Source organism: Pundamilia nyererei, unplaced genomic scaffold (genome assembly GCF_000239375.1).
Source record: "Pundamilia nyererei isolate P.nyererei 1_Seehausen unplaced genomic scaffold, PunNye1.0 scaffold00018, whole genome shotgun sequence".
Classification (NCBI taxonomy): domain Eukaryota; kingdom Metazoa; phylum Chordata; class Actinopteri; order Cichliformes; family Cichlidae; genus Pundamilia; species Pundamilia nyererei.
In genome coordinates, this window is record NW_005187419.1 from 4,725,262 (window position 1) to 4,740,883 (window position 15,622).

The following is a 15,622-nucleotide window of genomic DNA, read 5'->3' on the forward strand; positions in this document are numbered from 1 at the left end:
TGGGAACTGAGGAGGAGACCAGAGGTTGAACTTTTGAGGGAGGAATGTTGCCCCATTCTTGTCTGACAGACGATTGTAGCTGCTTAACAGTCCTGGGTCTCCATTGTTGTATTTTTAGTTTCATAACACTAAATGTTTTCAATTGGTCAAAGATCTGGACTGCAAACTAACCACTCCTACTATAAACCCATGCTGCTTCAATAAATGTGGTGTGTGGTTTTGCATTGTCTTGCTGAAGTATGCAAGGCTTTCCCAGAAAAAAAAGTACTATAGTCCAATGTGACGTAGGCATGCCCTGGTAAGGAAATAACAGTTGTCCTAGTTCTGCTGCATTAAACCCAATTATATTTGAGTGACATTTGCACACATGTTTTTACGCTTGTGAGGACAAGTGTAAAAACATGTGTGCATGAGGTTTTTTGTGTCAAAACGACAAAAAACAGGAAGTGCTTTAGCTCTGCTACTCAAGGATTAGACTGAGTTTGCTTTTATAATAAAACTTATAGACTAAAAGTTTAGAATTTTAGGAGCTGAAAGGTTCTCCCTGCTGTTTGAGTTTTGCACTTCCTTATAGTTGAAGGATTTAAAAGAGGTTTAAAAGAGCACACCTAGAGGCCCATGCATTCAGATGATTCTCCTTTGGCTGCCCCTTTTAGCAGTCACCACACGGGATCATGTGCCTCCATCTCACCTTGTCTCTAACAATCACCTCTGTCACGCCAACCCTCTGTGCGTCCTCCTTCACAAGATCTATGAATCTTCTCTGTGGTCTTCCTCTTTTACTCCAGTTTGGCAGATCCATGTTCACCATCCACTAACCTCCTCTGCGCATGTCTGAACCATCTCAGCCTTGCCTATGCATCTTCCCCTTTTGCACCTGTCTCATTTTCATCTACACAGATATTCTACCTCGCCTCTACTGACTTTCATTGCTCTTCACTCCAGAGCATACCTCCACCTCTCCAGGCTCCCTTTGTGACCTCTCCCTATTTTTGCTACAGATCAGAATGTGCTCTAAAAACATCATAAATCATGGATACCTCATCTGGTAGCCTGTCCATCACCACTCCAAAGAAGAAGGGGTTCAGAGCAGTCCTACTCAAACTTTGAATTCTGTCCTGCACCACACATACTTCGCTGTCATTCGTGACTTCCTCATTCAGCAACACAGTTCTTCTCTTAACACCTTAACATATGCCACAAAGATGCACTGACACTCCTTTTGACCTTCTCCGTACTTCTCCATCAACTCTCTTCAAAGCAAAAGAACTCACTATAGTGCCCTTTAGGACCAGTACACTTTCCCTCCCTTCCTCAGACATCCTCTCACTCTCCAAGGCTTTGGTAAACGATCTGCCAAACTACTTCCCACTTCCCTCTCACCCAGACATCTCCACAGGTATATCATCTTTACCAACCACCTTTCCACTCTTCAGCTTCTTCATGGCTGCCCTGACTTCCTCTTTTCTAATCTCCTGCACTTTCCGATTCACTAACTGTCCTCCATCTGTCCTCCTCTCTCCCATTTTCCTCACTCAGCTCCTCAAAATACTCCTTCCACCTTCTCGACTCTCTCTTCACTCATAAGTACATTTTCATCTCTTTCCTTAATCACCCTGCACATCTTTTCCAGCTCGATCTCTCTGCCTAGCCAATCAATACAAGTCATTTTCTCCTTTTTCTCCATTACAGCATCCCTGATTTCCCATAATGTAAGTGTAAGCCTTTCCACAGGCTGAGTAATCATGACTAATAAAGTGACATCATGTGCAAAAACAGCTGATTGCCAGTTTAAGTCTAATTAGGTTTGGTGTGAGAACAGGTTGCTGTAAATGTGATATGTAAATAAAGTGGGTTCGATTAGGGGTTACCTGAAATTCAGGGTCCTTTAAGAAGCCAGTCTCTGAAGCTGAAACACATGGAAGTCTTCAGACTCTGACATGTTATTTGAAACATCATCTAAATAACTTTCGTTTCATTTGAAATCATCAGCATGTACAAACTGCAGGTGTCCCCAATTGGGAAACTGCTTAAAAACTGAAAATTAGGCCTTAAAAAACTGGGGGTTTTTTTCATCTTTGCTCTTTCCCTCATACATACTTTGTCTGTCTTAAGATTTGTCTGATGCCTTATATAAATCTAATGAAAGAATAGCAGCAGATGAGAAGCCTCTTATAGAGTATTTAACTCTAATATCTGCAGAAATCATGAGTCAAAAAGAACAGACATGCACTGACATCCGTCACTCAAGAAAATATTGAGTCTTTTTCACGCTAACTTAAACTCTGTGAGCTCTTCAGACATACTGCATTTATCTGTGTTGTTGGACGTGAAGTGGTTTTGATAACCAGGTGACTTCTAAGCAGCAATGGCCTGCATCTGTTTGCCGTTGTTGGTAAGTGTGGATTGAACTCTGCATTGCACCGCTAGACGCTTTTATCATGATTCAATCCTACAAAAGATCTTATATGGTGCCCTGTGTTTCACTTTGGTTTCTGCAGCTTGTTGCAGACGGCACAGCCGACACCTCCTACTTCCACCTTCGTTTGAAACTCTCACTTCCTCCCTGTCATTTGTCATGTACTTTAACCTACAGTCTCCTCTTGTGTTCTCATTCTGGTGGCAGGGCGTTTGGTGCACTGCCAAAACTCCTTGAGCTGAATCACCCCCACACGACTCCCAGGTAGGCCCGCATCATCTCTCTGCAATCTCAACCTCTTGAAGATATCATCTTACCTGTAATCGGTGCATTGGTTAAAGAAGGAAATAGCTGAAGCTAACCGTATGTCACTAATTTCAGTGACACATTTTTGTTTCTCATCTTCCACATGGCCTGAGTTTCTCCTATTTCAAGGCAGTGAATTGTTTCCTACTTTGTAGCCTACTGGTCAATGTTTTCCATCACAACACAGAGAGATAGTGGTCGAGACAGATTACTGACATGCATTTAGAGTCCTGATAAAATTATGGCTCACTCTGTAAAGGATTATTAAATTAGCTGCAGAGAAGCCCGAGAGGTCTTGTGATGCACATGCAGCAAAATTGTCATACGCTACCGAATCTGAGCTTAGGCGCGGCTGCAGATTTCAGGAAGTAAACTCTACAAATGGAGGTAAAGAAAGACTTATTTAGTGCTTTTCATCTGTTCCTGCGTGATGCAAAGTTCGTATATTTTGCAGCTGCTTTTGATTGAAGTTCTGATCTCATTGCGCACGCAGACACTTACATTTACCGGATATGTTTCAGCTTACTTCGTCAAATATGTCATTTAAAGCATGCCTACATGCGGGGAATTAAGTAACAGCATGACTGTATGAACTGAGGAAAAGAAAGGTTTGTGGTTTTGTTACACTCTTTGTAGGATGTGGTGTAACTGCCGCTCGGGCAGCTTCTGTACCTTTTTTAAGGACACTGCATGTGCTTTAGATGATAAAAGGCCTACTTTTTTGTTTCCTTTCTGCTGTTTTTTTGTACATTTGCTTGCTTTTTAATATGTATGTGTTAAAAAGAGAAGGAGATAGAGTGCCAGAGTACCAGTCACAGAGGAAGCAGTTGTGAAAGCTTTTGCTTCTTCCTTTTTTAGCTTTCCTCTGTTGAGTCTTTCAACGGTTTCATCAGCTTTGTGTCTGTCAGATTATTTCCGCATGAACTCAAAGAGCACCAACAAACAATATGATTTATGATGACCCATAAAATAAATCTCTCTCAACTCTGCTACAGACTTCTTGCACTTCTTGCACATTAATTTTCTCCTCTTTCCACCCTTTTTGTCTTTCATTCTTTCTCAGTTCACCATGTCCAGAAAGGTTGTGAGGTCCAGCAAGTTCCGTCACGTCTTTGGCCAGGCTGTGAAAGCCGACCAATGCTACGATGACATCCGAATCTCCCAGATGACCTGGGACAGCAATTTCTGCTCCGTTAACCCCAAGTTTGTGGCCATGATTGTAGATGCCAGCGGTGGGGGAGCCTTCATGGTGCTTCCGCTGAGCAAGGTGGGTCACAGGAATCACCAGGAAACAAAAGAACACAAATAAACCCACCGTTCGGCTCTATACTGTTTTATATACTTCTCTTAATACTATGTTTAGGTGTGTTAACTATTACAGATGCAGGTTAGGGATTAAATGTTGTTTTAGCAGCATTCTTGCACTTTAAAATTTGAATGCTGCCAGTCACCATCACACATTCAGCTAAATAAGGAAGTTTGATGCTGTCTTTGAGTCTGTCTACACGTCACTTGCTCTGCTGTTGAGAAGTTTTCACCATATTAGGAGTTTGTTGTCAGCTCAGTGTAGGAGGACAGGATGTGGCCTCAACCCAGTTATTGTGCAGTCACTTATAGAGGGCGTTAGGTTAGGCCTTGCAGCTCATTTATTGCATTTTATGTGCCCGAAAAAGTGCAAAATTGCAAACCTTGTGGCCGAGTTAATGGCCAGCTGAATTTGTCAGAGGCTGTGAACTCAGTGAAGTGTTCCCTCGGGCTTGGGAAGTTCGTTCTGTGCAGGCACCGAAAATGCTTACAGTGAGGTTAGGTGTTTTTTATGTGATTGTGGTATGAAGACTGTACTTCAGAAAGATGTGTAATCTTTTTTCGTGGAGTTTTGCTCAGGTTTGTCAGACAAAATCACCGAATAATGTCACTGCTTCTTGCTGCTGCAGTTAACTGTAGAGAGATCACTGCCTCTAAACTAAGTAATTACCATCTCATGTAACTAATTATATCATTAGAAATGACAGAGAAAGTGACCAGAATCTAATGTCCTGGCCTTATTTTACCTGACAATTATATTGTCCCACTTTGTGGTATTAAAAAGGCGATTTTAAACAATCTTATATTTACCTTGGTGAAGCCTGCAGAAATCACATTATTCATGGTCTTATCTTGCATCTAGCATGGGATTCTCAAAGGACAAAAATAAGTGCAGGGACCAGTGGGCATAAAATTGCAGAGCTGCGCTGTAGTGGAAAAAAACTCATCCTGTTTTGAGTGTGATGCTGGCATGGTTGTGTCATCCTGCTTCAGGGCCCAGTGGTTTTTTTTTTAAGGTTTTACCAGAATGAATGCAACTACATGGAGCTAAATGTGACTGACTTATAATGCAAGATATAAAAATAAAAATGATGTGTAATTGTCATTTTTCTCAGACCGCTTCATGACTGGGTTTCCTCTTCTTGGTCCTGATCTCATTTTTAACCCACTTACTAGAAATGAGCACTAATTGAAGGCAAAGCTGTGTAATTGGTGTCAGCTGATAAACTTCTCATCCAGTTTTGTCTTTTTTTTTCTTGCATTAGCTTTTTGTTCTTTACGTTTTGTAGCTGCAGTGTTTTCTGCACTGCATGCATGAGTCATAGTCAATGTCCTCCTATCCTGATGCTTGCCTCTGCAGACAGGACGTATCGACATGTCCTACCCCACTGTATGTGGCCACACGGGTCCGGTCCTGGACATCGAGTTCTGTCCTCATAATGACAACATCATTGCCAGTGGCTCTGAGGATTGCAGTGTCATGGTAAGGCAATAAAGTCTGACACGGAATATTCCTAATGCTATTTGTGATTTCAAAAACTAGATGTTTAAAAGTCTTTGTCGGTGAATAGATTTGGGAGATCCCGGAAGGCGGGCTCACCTCACCGCTCACAGATCCCGTTGTCAAGCTGGAAGGTCACTCCAAACGTGTTGGCATCCTGAGCTGGCACCCCACTGCCCATAATGTGCTAATGAGTGCAGGTATTATTCGCTGATTCTAAAAACACAGAAGCGTATCATGTGTAATGAGGAAGCAGACAGGGATGATCGTAACATATCGCAGATGTTTTGCTGAATGAGACTCACAACTCTGCTTAACAGGAAGTTCTCAAGCCTCCACCCTCCTTCGCTCCGCGCTCTGAACTCTGATCAGCAGCACCATGACATTTCCGCTCACGGTTTTACACGAACTCTCTGAACCTTCAGTCTGTCAGACGCTGAAGTCACACTTTATTAATCTTTCATCTTAATTACAGACTCAGCGTTCCAGATTAAAAACTAATCACAAAAAAAAAGGAAAAAGCACAGGAAGAAGGAGAATATAGATCCTTGTCCTAGAGACAGCTGGGATTGGCAGCGTGTGGTTCTGAATCTTATCCTTAAAAAGAACCCAGTGACTTAATTTTAACAGGTGTTAAGTCTGAAAATAAGTTTAGACTTGGGAATTTCTTTAAAAGTTTCGACTCCTGCTGAATCATTCAGGTGTCTTTAGAAGTGATCTCATGCCATCATTACAAACTTAAGGTCTTATTTTTGCCCAGCAGGGTGCAGCACAAGAGGTGCACAGTGCACATCTTCACCGAGTGGGCGCACATCATTCAGAATATTCTTGAAATATTTTCACAATCTGTAATTTAAGCTGCAATAACATTTCCAGCATATTTCACTTTAAAATTGGGTGGTGGTCTAATAAATTTGCTAAGTAAGCACGTATTATAGGTCCAACCATAGTTTTTGCATTTTCTAATTAGTTTCTATTTGATTTCATTTTGACTTTTTTGTTTTTAGTTCAGTTTAGTTTCAGTAAATTTCCAGAGCAGATTTTTAATGTTTCAGTTCAAGTTTTGTTGTTTAAAAATGTCTAGTTTTAGTTTACCTTTCATCAGTTTTTGTGATAGTTTGAGTCTTTTAAGTTATTATTGTATGGGCGACATATGTCAAAGGCAAGACTTAGGAAAAGATTTAGGTTTTACAGTGAAAACACAAAACTTTTAATGCAGTTGACTCACCATCTAAAGACATCCAAAGTCTCAATATATATGATTATTATTATTTATTTATTTTTACCAAACTAAAAGGTAATAAAAGAATATTTGCTAGTTTTTTAAGCCTTATTTTAGTAACTTTTCAAAGTTCTCAAAATAGTTTCATTTAGTTGTATTTTTTACATTTTTAATTATTATTTTAGTTAAGTAAGCATTAAAAACATTAAACATTCAAACTGTAACATTGCTTCAGAGGAAATGATTTGTGGTCATAGTGGGCATCTAATCAGAACAGAAAAGTCAATTAATTTTGCTCCAGTGTTTCCACTGTTGCTAATATAGTTCAAATCACTTATTTATTGTTACTCCAGCTTTTTTACCTTCTGGTAACCAAGCTGGTGTATCTATTACATAGCTGGCTAATTAGGTTCCCCTTAGGTACTGTTCCCCTTATCAGTGTTAGATATTTGAAAATATATAACTATTTCTATGCAAAAAGAGTTAACAATAGAAACTTTATGAACAAAAATACATTTATTTAGACAATATTTTGCCTGTTAGCTCTTACAAAAGCAAGTTCTCCTCTTTCACTAACAGATATTAACATTTAAAGAACACCTTAACAACCAACTATAGATGAAACAGTACAGCGAATTACACATTCACAGTATTTTCCATCCTTTGTTTCTTCCACGTATCTGTTTGAAAGAAAAGAAAGTTGAATCAATGTGTGTCACTGCTGCAACAATGAGTCAGTTCCTTTAAAGAAAAACTATAAAAAATTATATGAGAGGTAGATAATCAGAAACATTTTTTGCAATCAAAAATTTCACAAATGCACATGCAAATGTTTGGCCACGCGAGGTTTAGACGTGTCTCAGATCTTTATATGGTGCTCTGGTATCATAGTGTAATCCAGAGGCTTTATTTGGTGTAAAACAGCGCGTCCACTTCATTTGTGAACTTCTGTTTTCTGCATGTTCCTCTTCACTGCAAATGTGAAACTTTGAAGCTCTTGACTGTTTAAAAGTGAAAATCTAAATCAGGCTGAAGTGCACATGATGCCTGTTTTTTAAAAAAGAAACGAGAAACTCTGTATCAATCACTTAAATTTAATTCATGAGCCTTTAATGAGACTCTAAGCTTTTTTTGTTTGTTTTTGATGTCACCATTGTGTCCATGAAGGCTGTGATAACGTGGTGATCCTGTGGAACGTGGCTCGTGGCGACGCGGTGGTGAGGATCGACACCGTGCACACTGACCTCATCTACAGCGCCTGCTGGAACAGGGACGGCTCCAAGATTCTCACCTCCTGCAAGGACAAGACCCTGAGGGTGCTGGACCCGCGCAAGGGCACCGTCCTCTATGTAGGTTTCCTCTGATCGGCCTTCGCTATCTCGCTCTGTCACCACCATCACTTCAGTGTCACAGAGGAAGTCTTTAAAAGTCACGTTTCTGCACAAAGATCTTGAGTAACACTGGTCACACTTAGCAGAGCTGCACCAGTTATTTTTATCATTACTGATGAATCTACAGGGAATTCTCTTAAATGCTCATAAAAAAAACTTTTATTTTTTGGTTTTGTCCTTTTGCTGTATGACTAAACCAGGAAACTACCAAATATAGAGTTTTTCAGTTGATTTGTTGATAATGATGATGGAAAAAGAGAAATAAAAAAATTATTTAATATTGCACTTTTATTTTGAAAAGTTTTTCTTTCTCCATATAATTTGCAATTTTCTTCCACTTTGCTACTCTGCGCCACCTCTCGTCTGCAGGAGAAGGAGAAGCCTCACGAGGGCTCCAGGCCTGTCAGGGCGGTGTTTGTGTCCGACGGGAAGATCCTCAGTACCGGCTTCAGTCGCATGAGTGAGAGGCAGGTGGCGCTGTGGGATCCGGTGAGTGTCAACAACTGACAGAGTCAGTCTCAGACAAAGCATCTTGCTTACTGAACTTTATGATTCATAATCCTTAGTCATGTCTTAAATTCCTCTGAGCATGTGGTTTGAGATCTCTGGGACATAAAATGTGTATTCGTTAATGTTTGAAAATTTAAAAAAATAAAATGTAGCAAATGTAGTCTTTGGGACTTGTATTCCTAAATTCAGAGTGGGGTCCAGTTTAGTCACACTTTCCCACCTGAAATAAAGACAAAACAGTCTCATAAAAGAGTTGTAACCTTTCTCTCAGATAAGACTCTGGGCTTATCCTCAAACAGATTTTGTAAGATGACATGTGCCCCAACTTTAATATTGAGACTCTTTTCTTTTCTTTTACTTAAAAAGCTGAGTTGCAGAGCACAAAACGCCTCCAGCGTCAGCTTTCCTCCTTCAGCACATGATTGTAAGAGCAGCCTGCTGTGCTGAATTGTACTCGTGAATCATTTTGACCTGTTACACAATAAGTAAAAACCCTTTTATAGTGCGAAAATCTTTACAGCTGAACCTTAATGGTGGATTCCAAACTTTAGGTGTTTGCCTTTAGGGAGCATCTCTTCACATTTACAACACCACTGTTTCACAACAGCCAGATTACAGTATTAAGTGTCTGTGCTGAAATATTAGCCTCAATTAAATCCTCAGCTTACCTGCAGTCTGCTGGGTACATGTGATGCTAGAGTACATGTGATTAATTGCTAAATATTTCTCTATCCTTTAACAGAAAAACTTTGGAGAGGCACTGACCCTGCAGGAGCTGGACACCAGCAGTGGCGTCCTCCTGCCATTCTTTGACCCAGACACTGGCGTCGTCTACCTCTGTGGCAAGGTTAGATTTAGATTATGAAACAACAGCCTTTCTGCATCACTACCACCCACACAGACTCAGTCAGCCCTCTTGTTGATCCTGTCATTTTCACAGGGAGACAGCAGCATCCGTTACTTCGAGGTGACAGATGAAGCTCCTTATGTCCACTACCTGTCCATGTACAGCAGCAAGGAGAGCCAGAAGGGGATGGGGTACATGCCCAAGAGGGGCCTGGAGGTCAACAAATGTGAAATTGCCAGGTAATGGCATATCTCAGTGGTTTTAGCTATGCAAGCAGCAAGGTGACCTCTTTAACACCTTTGTGAAGACTTTATGGGCTCAGCCGCTAGTTTGGGGTCATAGTGAAGAAAACATGAAGATTATGAGATCATTATAGGCCTCACAGGATTATCCAGGCTGTGCTGGATCATTATTCAGTGACCATGTGGTTTCACAGTGAATCCATGCCTCACATCTGCTTTCAAAACACCAAGATGGCGAAAGCTCAAGCACTCATAACACTTTCCAAAGCAAATGGTGACTTCACAGTGTCTGCATCCATCTTTTCTGCTTTCTCATTCTCTTAATGCAGAATGGGATGGCACCCACAACATCAACTTGATACTAAAAGCACTGTTAGATGAGCTCCCAGCTTACTGTTCAGCTCTTTAACATTTTGAGGGCAAAATCTTTCTTCTTCCTCCAAATTGAAGCGTATTATTTCAGCCTAATCTGACACAACAACCTAAAATACGAACAAACTATTTTAATTTCAGATTCTACAAGCTGCACGAGAGGAAGTGTGAGCCTATAGTCATGACCGTGCCACGCAAGGTAAGGTTTTAGCAAATCCTAGGTTTTAGGTTCATGGTTCAAGAAAATCTGTGCGGAATTTGAACTCTGACTCTCTTTTTTTTGTCTCTGCCTGTGCAGTCGGACCTGTTCCAGGAAGATCTGTACCCAGACACCGTCGGGCCCGAGCCCTCGGCCGAAGCTGATGAGTGGTTTGAGGGAAAAGAGGCCCCGCCTAATCTGATATCCCTGAAGGACGGGTTTGTAGCTACGACTAAAGCTAAGGAGTTCAAAGTTCACAAGAGTCTCCTGAAGACCACCACTGCTTCTGCAGGGAATCAGCATGACAGCAGCGGGGTGAGTCTTTTAGATCCACAATGTTTTGCTTCTGTTTTAGCTGCAGATAATAAGTGAATGAGTTTTAGGAGTTAGACTTTCCTTAATTTATTTCATAACTGATTTATGAGTCTTTAAACTTTACTTTTGGTGTCTCAGTTGCAAATTTATTTTTGACTTTTTTTGAGAAATCTGTCAATAATTACATTATTGGCTTCAACCGAACCTTGACGGCTAATTAGACCATCAGCTAAACATGAGCCACTCCACAACATCATTGGACTCCACCCAATCACAAGTGTGTCTCTGTACCTCAGGAGGTTCAGTCTTTGAGGAAGGAGGTGAAGGACTTGAAAGAAGCGCTAGAAGAGCTGACCACGCGTGTGAAAGAGCTGGAGAGCAAGCATTAAGCGGCAAGAAAAAGCGACAAAGAGCAGAAATCACGCGAGAAGAGTGGAGCAAAAACTACAGCGAGAAAACTTTTGTTAACTTTTGATTACAGTGAGACAAAGGGAGAGATTAAGATGGTAGATGTCATGAAACTATTTTTTAGCGTAAAGCTTGAATTTGTCTATTTGGTTTGTGTGATCAATTTGAGAAAACAAGAACCATAATATATGCTTTTAGTTTGAAATAAAATTGTCTGTATTTTCAAAGTACATTTTGACCCCTTTTTTTCTTTCTTTTGAAGGAAACACACATGAAATGCATACACGCACTTTATTTTGACCCCATTTTAATCATTTATACTCATTACCGTACCAAATGTGAAACAAAATAAAATGAGTACAAACAAACATCTCATGATTATAAAATATACTGCGGACTTTTGAGAACATATCAAGAGAGAAACACGCGCACCAGATGTTTCCTGAGGTTCACTGAGGTGCATTTGGTTAGACTTTTAAAGAAGAGATAATAAAAATATCAAGGAAAAAAAGACAAGCAGAGCATTGATTAACATTCAAACTGTAAAATATGAACCATCTAAAAGGCCTTTGATTATTTAATTGCTCAACAAATTAAATATATTTTATGCTATAATTGAAACCAAAACTTTAAACTTTACAAAAATCTTGCAAATTTAATGTGGACTTTACAGCCGTTACTTTCATAGCTTTACATCACCAGCAGCTCTATGAATGTGAAAGTACAAACTGCAGTGAGAATTTAATATTTACATTTTTTGGGTTTTTCCCCCCAAAAACATTCAACCGGTGTTGTCTACTTTATCACTTCCAGTCCGACTAGATCACCATTCCCTCCTTTCTCTCAAACACCAGTTCCTTTTAAAACACCACTACACGTAGTTTTTGTTTGGGGCTGAGGCGCTGTTGCTGTAATACTTGGCTTTTCCTCCTGTGTTGCCTTGCTTGGGCCTGCTGAAGCAACAGAGCAGACCTCCAGCTATGATGAGCAGCACACCTGCAGCCCAGCCTACAAAGATGCATGCTCCCATCTCCATCCTTGGGGAAGAACTCAACAGGGGGGTGTAGAAGTCCCTCACGGTATTGTGTGCAAACCAGCTGACAGGGATGATTACCAGGATGCCAGCCAGCAGCATGCCCACCCCGGCCACCAGGCTGATCTTGGGCTTGACGTCTTCGTTTTCCACACAGGTGGTAAAATCGGACCCGCAGAAAAGAACGAGCAGGCTGAGGCAGCAGAGCATGCCGCTGATGATGGTCAGGGCTCTGGCAGCCTGCCGGTCTGCACCCAAATCTAGCAGGGATTCGAAGTTCTTGCACTGCTGCTGGCCAGTACTCTGCACCACACAGGTGGTCCACAGGCCCTCCTGACTTCTCTACTCACACACAGAGAGGAAGAAATATACACTTATAGACATCATTTCATGACATGAGGCAAACTGAGTGCTACATAATTAAATCTCATACACGTAGAACATTTATGAAAAATTGAACTGTAAACATTCACTTACTCAAAATCAAGTAAAATAAGCTCAATAAACAGAAACAATCCAATATTGCTTATACAACACTACACACATATGTTTAATTACCTCTGCTGTCACAATGTTGGATCCTGTGAAGGCCGACACTCTCCAGAGCGGGACGGCACAGCATACAACAATCCCAATCAGGCCCACGACCCCGAGGGCCACACATGCCATCTGAACTACAGCAGATCCCATTCTATAAAAGGCAAAATAGTGTAAAGGCACAGGAGCATCACTAAAAGCTTTTCATTGTTACTTTACAGTCTATTTAATGATGTTCTCCTTCTGTCTTTGGCTTTAAAAAGCTCATTTTCTAACATCCGCTGAATGTTTCTCCAATATTTTTGCTGTATCTGTTTTATTAATCTGCTATGATAAATATATATATTTTAAAAAATTTAATTCACCACTTCTGATTTGCAGCACTCATTCTGTTGGTTAGCTGTGGAGTTGTTTTAAGTCTCCATAGCTGATTCAAAATATTACATGTGGTGCTTTAGCCTTACTGCTGGGTGGGTCCTTCCTTTGTGGTCGTGTAGGTGAGGAATCATGTGGGTAAACAATACTCTGACAGGCCCTCACAGAAAACATGGCTTTGGGGCAATGTTTTTAAAACAAATTCATGCCCTGAGAGGTCCAGGAGCGCTGAATCTCCACCCAGGAGACGCTGAGCTGCCACATCTGGGCGGAGCTCTTCATACTCTGAAAATCTCTGCTTTACCTAATTATTTGAAGGCCATTATATGAGTCATCATCATACAAAAGGTAAAGTTTGAGTCATAAATGCTGGAAGTAAGACAGACCTGTAGTGAACAGATTAACTGAGGAACAAAAAACCCTTGTTTTCATGAAAAGTGTAACATTTAAAGTTACATATTTGAGCACAAATTGGAGGAATTTTTTTAAACCAATTCAAATCAAGGGGGTGTTACAATCATTACCATCAGATAAAACAAGTATAGGGACACTTTTTCTCGCATTCTTTAAACCTTTTTCCGTTACCCAAAATGTATCGTATTGATGATCATCATTAAAACTAGCATCCAACAACTTAAATTAGGTGAAATAACGAAAAAAGATCTCGAAGTCCAATCAGGTGTGTACAGGATTAACAGGAGGGGACTGCACTGAGCAAAAATACTCCGTGTTTAAGTGTAACTAACTTTCAGAGCAGATTAAACCCTGAAAATAAATCTGATTTGAGTTAATCCTCATTAAGACTGATTTCTGAGTTTTATTGTGACCGCAGGTGGGACTCGTGAAACCTTTAGAAACAGAAAACAAAAAGAAATGCAGGCCTTTCAAACAATTTCAACCTTTTTTACTCTCACAGCTGTTTATTTATTTGCACCTTTTAATTTCCCCTCTTATGTCCATTATGAAAGACTATTTATTTTATTATGATTCTTATAATTTTATTTGAGTAATTATCAAATTAACCCTCAACCAACCCTTTCATCCTCAAGCCTTTTCAGATTTCAGTCTCCTTTCAGAGCTCAGGCAGTCTTTTTGAATAAAAAGTGGATAAATAGATTCCTACCTTTTTTTAAAATGGAAAAAAATTAGGTGAGATTTCAGTGGAGATTCTTCTTCTGTTTTCCTGTCTGCGTGTTGTCTCGAAGATGCTGTTTCCTGTTGTACAAGTCTTGTACAGACAACATGGGACATATATGGAGAAATGTGAAGGTGTGGGCGGGGCTGAGCACAAACATGGGAACATAGATGATGGAAGGACCACAAGACCTGGCTGGACATGCCCTGTAGCATGCTCTGTACTCACTGAACGCTGCTGTGGAGACAAGGAGAGCTTACCTAATTTGCATCAGGGGAAAAAGAGCCACTAGGAAAAAGATTATTATGTCTCAGCACCAGAAGTCATAAAGCACATACAGAGGTTTGTGGGATTGTAGTCATAACAGTGATGCTGATGCTAATTAAAATATTTTTGGTTGTTGCTATTACAAATCGCCTAGAATAGAAAAGTGAGTCATCTGAATGACTCCTCTTTTTTTTTTTTTTTTTACCTCTGCATTCCCAGTCTACACAGTTACCACCCACCTTTCTTTACCTGCATCCCCCCTCCTCTCACTTACGCACCTACCTCTGTTGAAACTCTGATGACGAGTGTACGGAGATCAGTTTTGGAAACCGAGATGGAATGGGTTTATTTACGTAAGACCATGAGCTGGGTTTCATGGATCATGAGGACATGAAGAAATAAAAAGGAATGTGGCCTCTATTGTTGTTTGTTTTTGCCTACACAGCTGAATTTTACTGTATTTTCACAGAAACTGAACATCAGCTGTGAACTTTATATCAATGAGAATCGAGAACAAACCAAACAGAACAAGAAAAAACTGTTATTTGCTCTTTTTTAATTAGTAAATGCCTTGAATACCAACATGGGGCTTGTCCTGGCCCAGTTTCATCACAGTGCTCCAGTTGTGGAAAAGGATCTTCTGCTCACATGTTCGCTGTTGTCCACTGTTGTGTTTCCCCTCTTATCTCCAGTTCAGAGCTGTCTGTGTGATGGAGCTATTCTGAAGAAGGTTTTCACTTCATTTCTGTTGTTTTTCTGTTCTTTTCATTTTTGTGCCATAATTTTGACATATTTAGGGAGCCCACGCAAGATTTACCTTAAAAATATAAATATTTTCCAAATCACAGGCCCCTGACGTGCAACAATATTATGCGCTTTTTAAATTTGTGTGATTTTTCCTGCATTTTTCAGACCTTCTAACTTGTTTACTTGAGGAGATATCCAGGAGAAATCTTCAGGGCTCAAAAACACATTGTGGAAACCTAAGCCCACTCTGAGTGTCCTAATCTAAAATCAAAATCAGCATTTCTTTCCTATAACTAACTCTGAGCGTGGGATTTATCATAGCTTCGATAGCAAAACTGCATTAATTAATGTGCATGACTCAGACGAACAGAGACAGTGAATACTTGATATGTTTTTGTATAATTCAATGGAGGAAAAAAGTGTTTGGGGCTAACTTTCAGAGGCCATGTCACCATGTGGGATAGGTGGCAAAACAAGGTCTTCTTCTATCT

The 15,622-nt window shown here is 40.3% G+C and overlaps 2 protein-coding genes across 2 annotated transcripts; one reads left to right on the plus strand and one right to left on the minus strand.

Moving 5' to 3' along the window:
• The first annotated feature begins 2,575 nt into the window (after nucleotides 1-2,575).
• Nucleotides 2,576-11,267, plus strand: coro1a (coronin, actin binding protein, 1A). The gene is made up of 11 exons (XM_005726256.1): nucleotides 2,576-2,683; nucleotides 3,789-3,992; nucleotides 5,391-5,513; nucleotides 5,602-5,731; nucleotides 7,921-8,102; nucleotides 8,514-8,633; nucleotides 9,397-9,501; nucleotides 9,595-9,740; nucleotides 10,257-10,314; nucleotides 10,414-10,629; nucleotides 10,926-11,267. Exons 2-11 carry the CDS (start codon nucleotides 3,795-3,797, stop codon nucleotides 11,016-11,018), a joined length of 1,371 nt encoding a protein of 456 aa, XP_005726313.1. The 5' UTR covers nucleotides 2,576-2,683; nucleotides 3,789-3,794; the 3' UTR covers nucleotides 11,019-11,267.
• A 548-nt stretch (nucleotides 11,268-11,815) lies between these two features.
• On the minus strand, nucleotides 11,816-12,760 carry cldni (claudin i). The gene is made up of 2 exons (XM_005726257.1): nucleotides 12,629-12,760; nucleotides 11,816-12,412 (listed from the first exon to the last, which is right to left on the minus strand). The coding sequence occupies exons 1-2, from the start codon at nucleotides 12,758-12,760 to the stop codon at nucleotides 11,909-11,911; spliced, it is 636 nt and encodes a 211-aa protein (XP_005726314.1). The 3' UTR covers nucleotides 11,816-11,908.
• Between the last annotated feature and the right edge of the window lie 2,862 nt (nucleotides 12,761-15,622).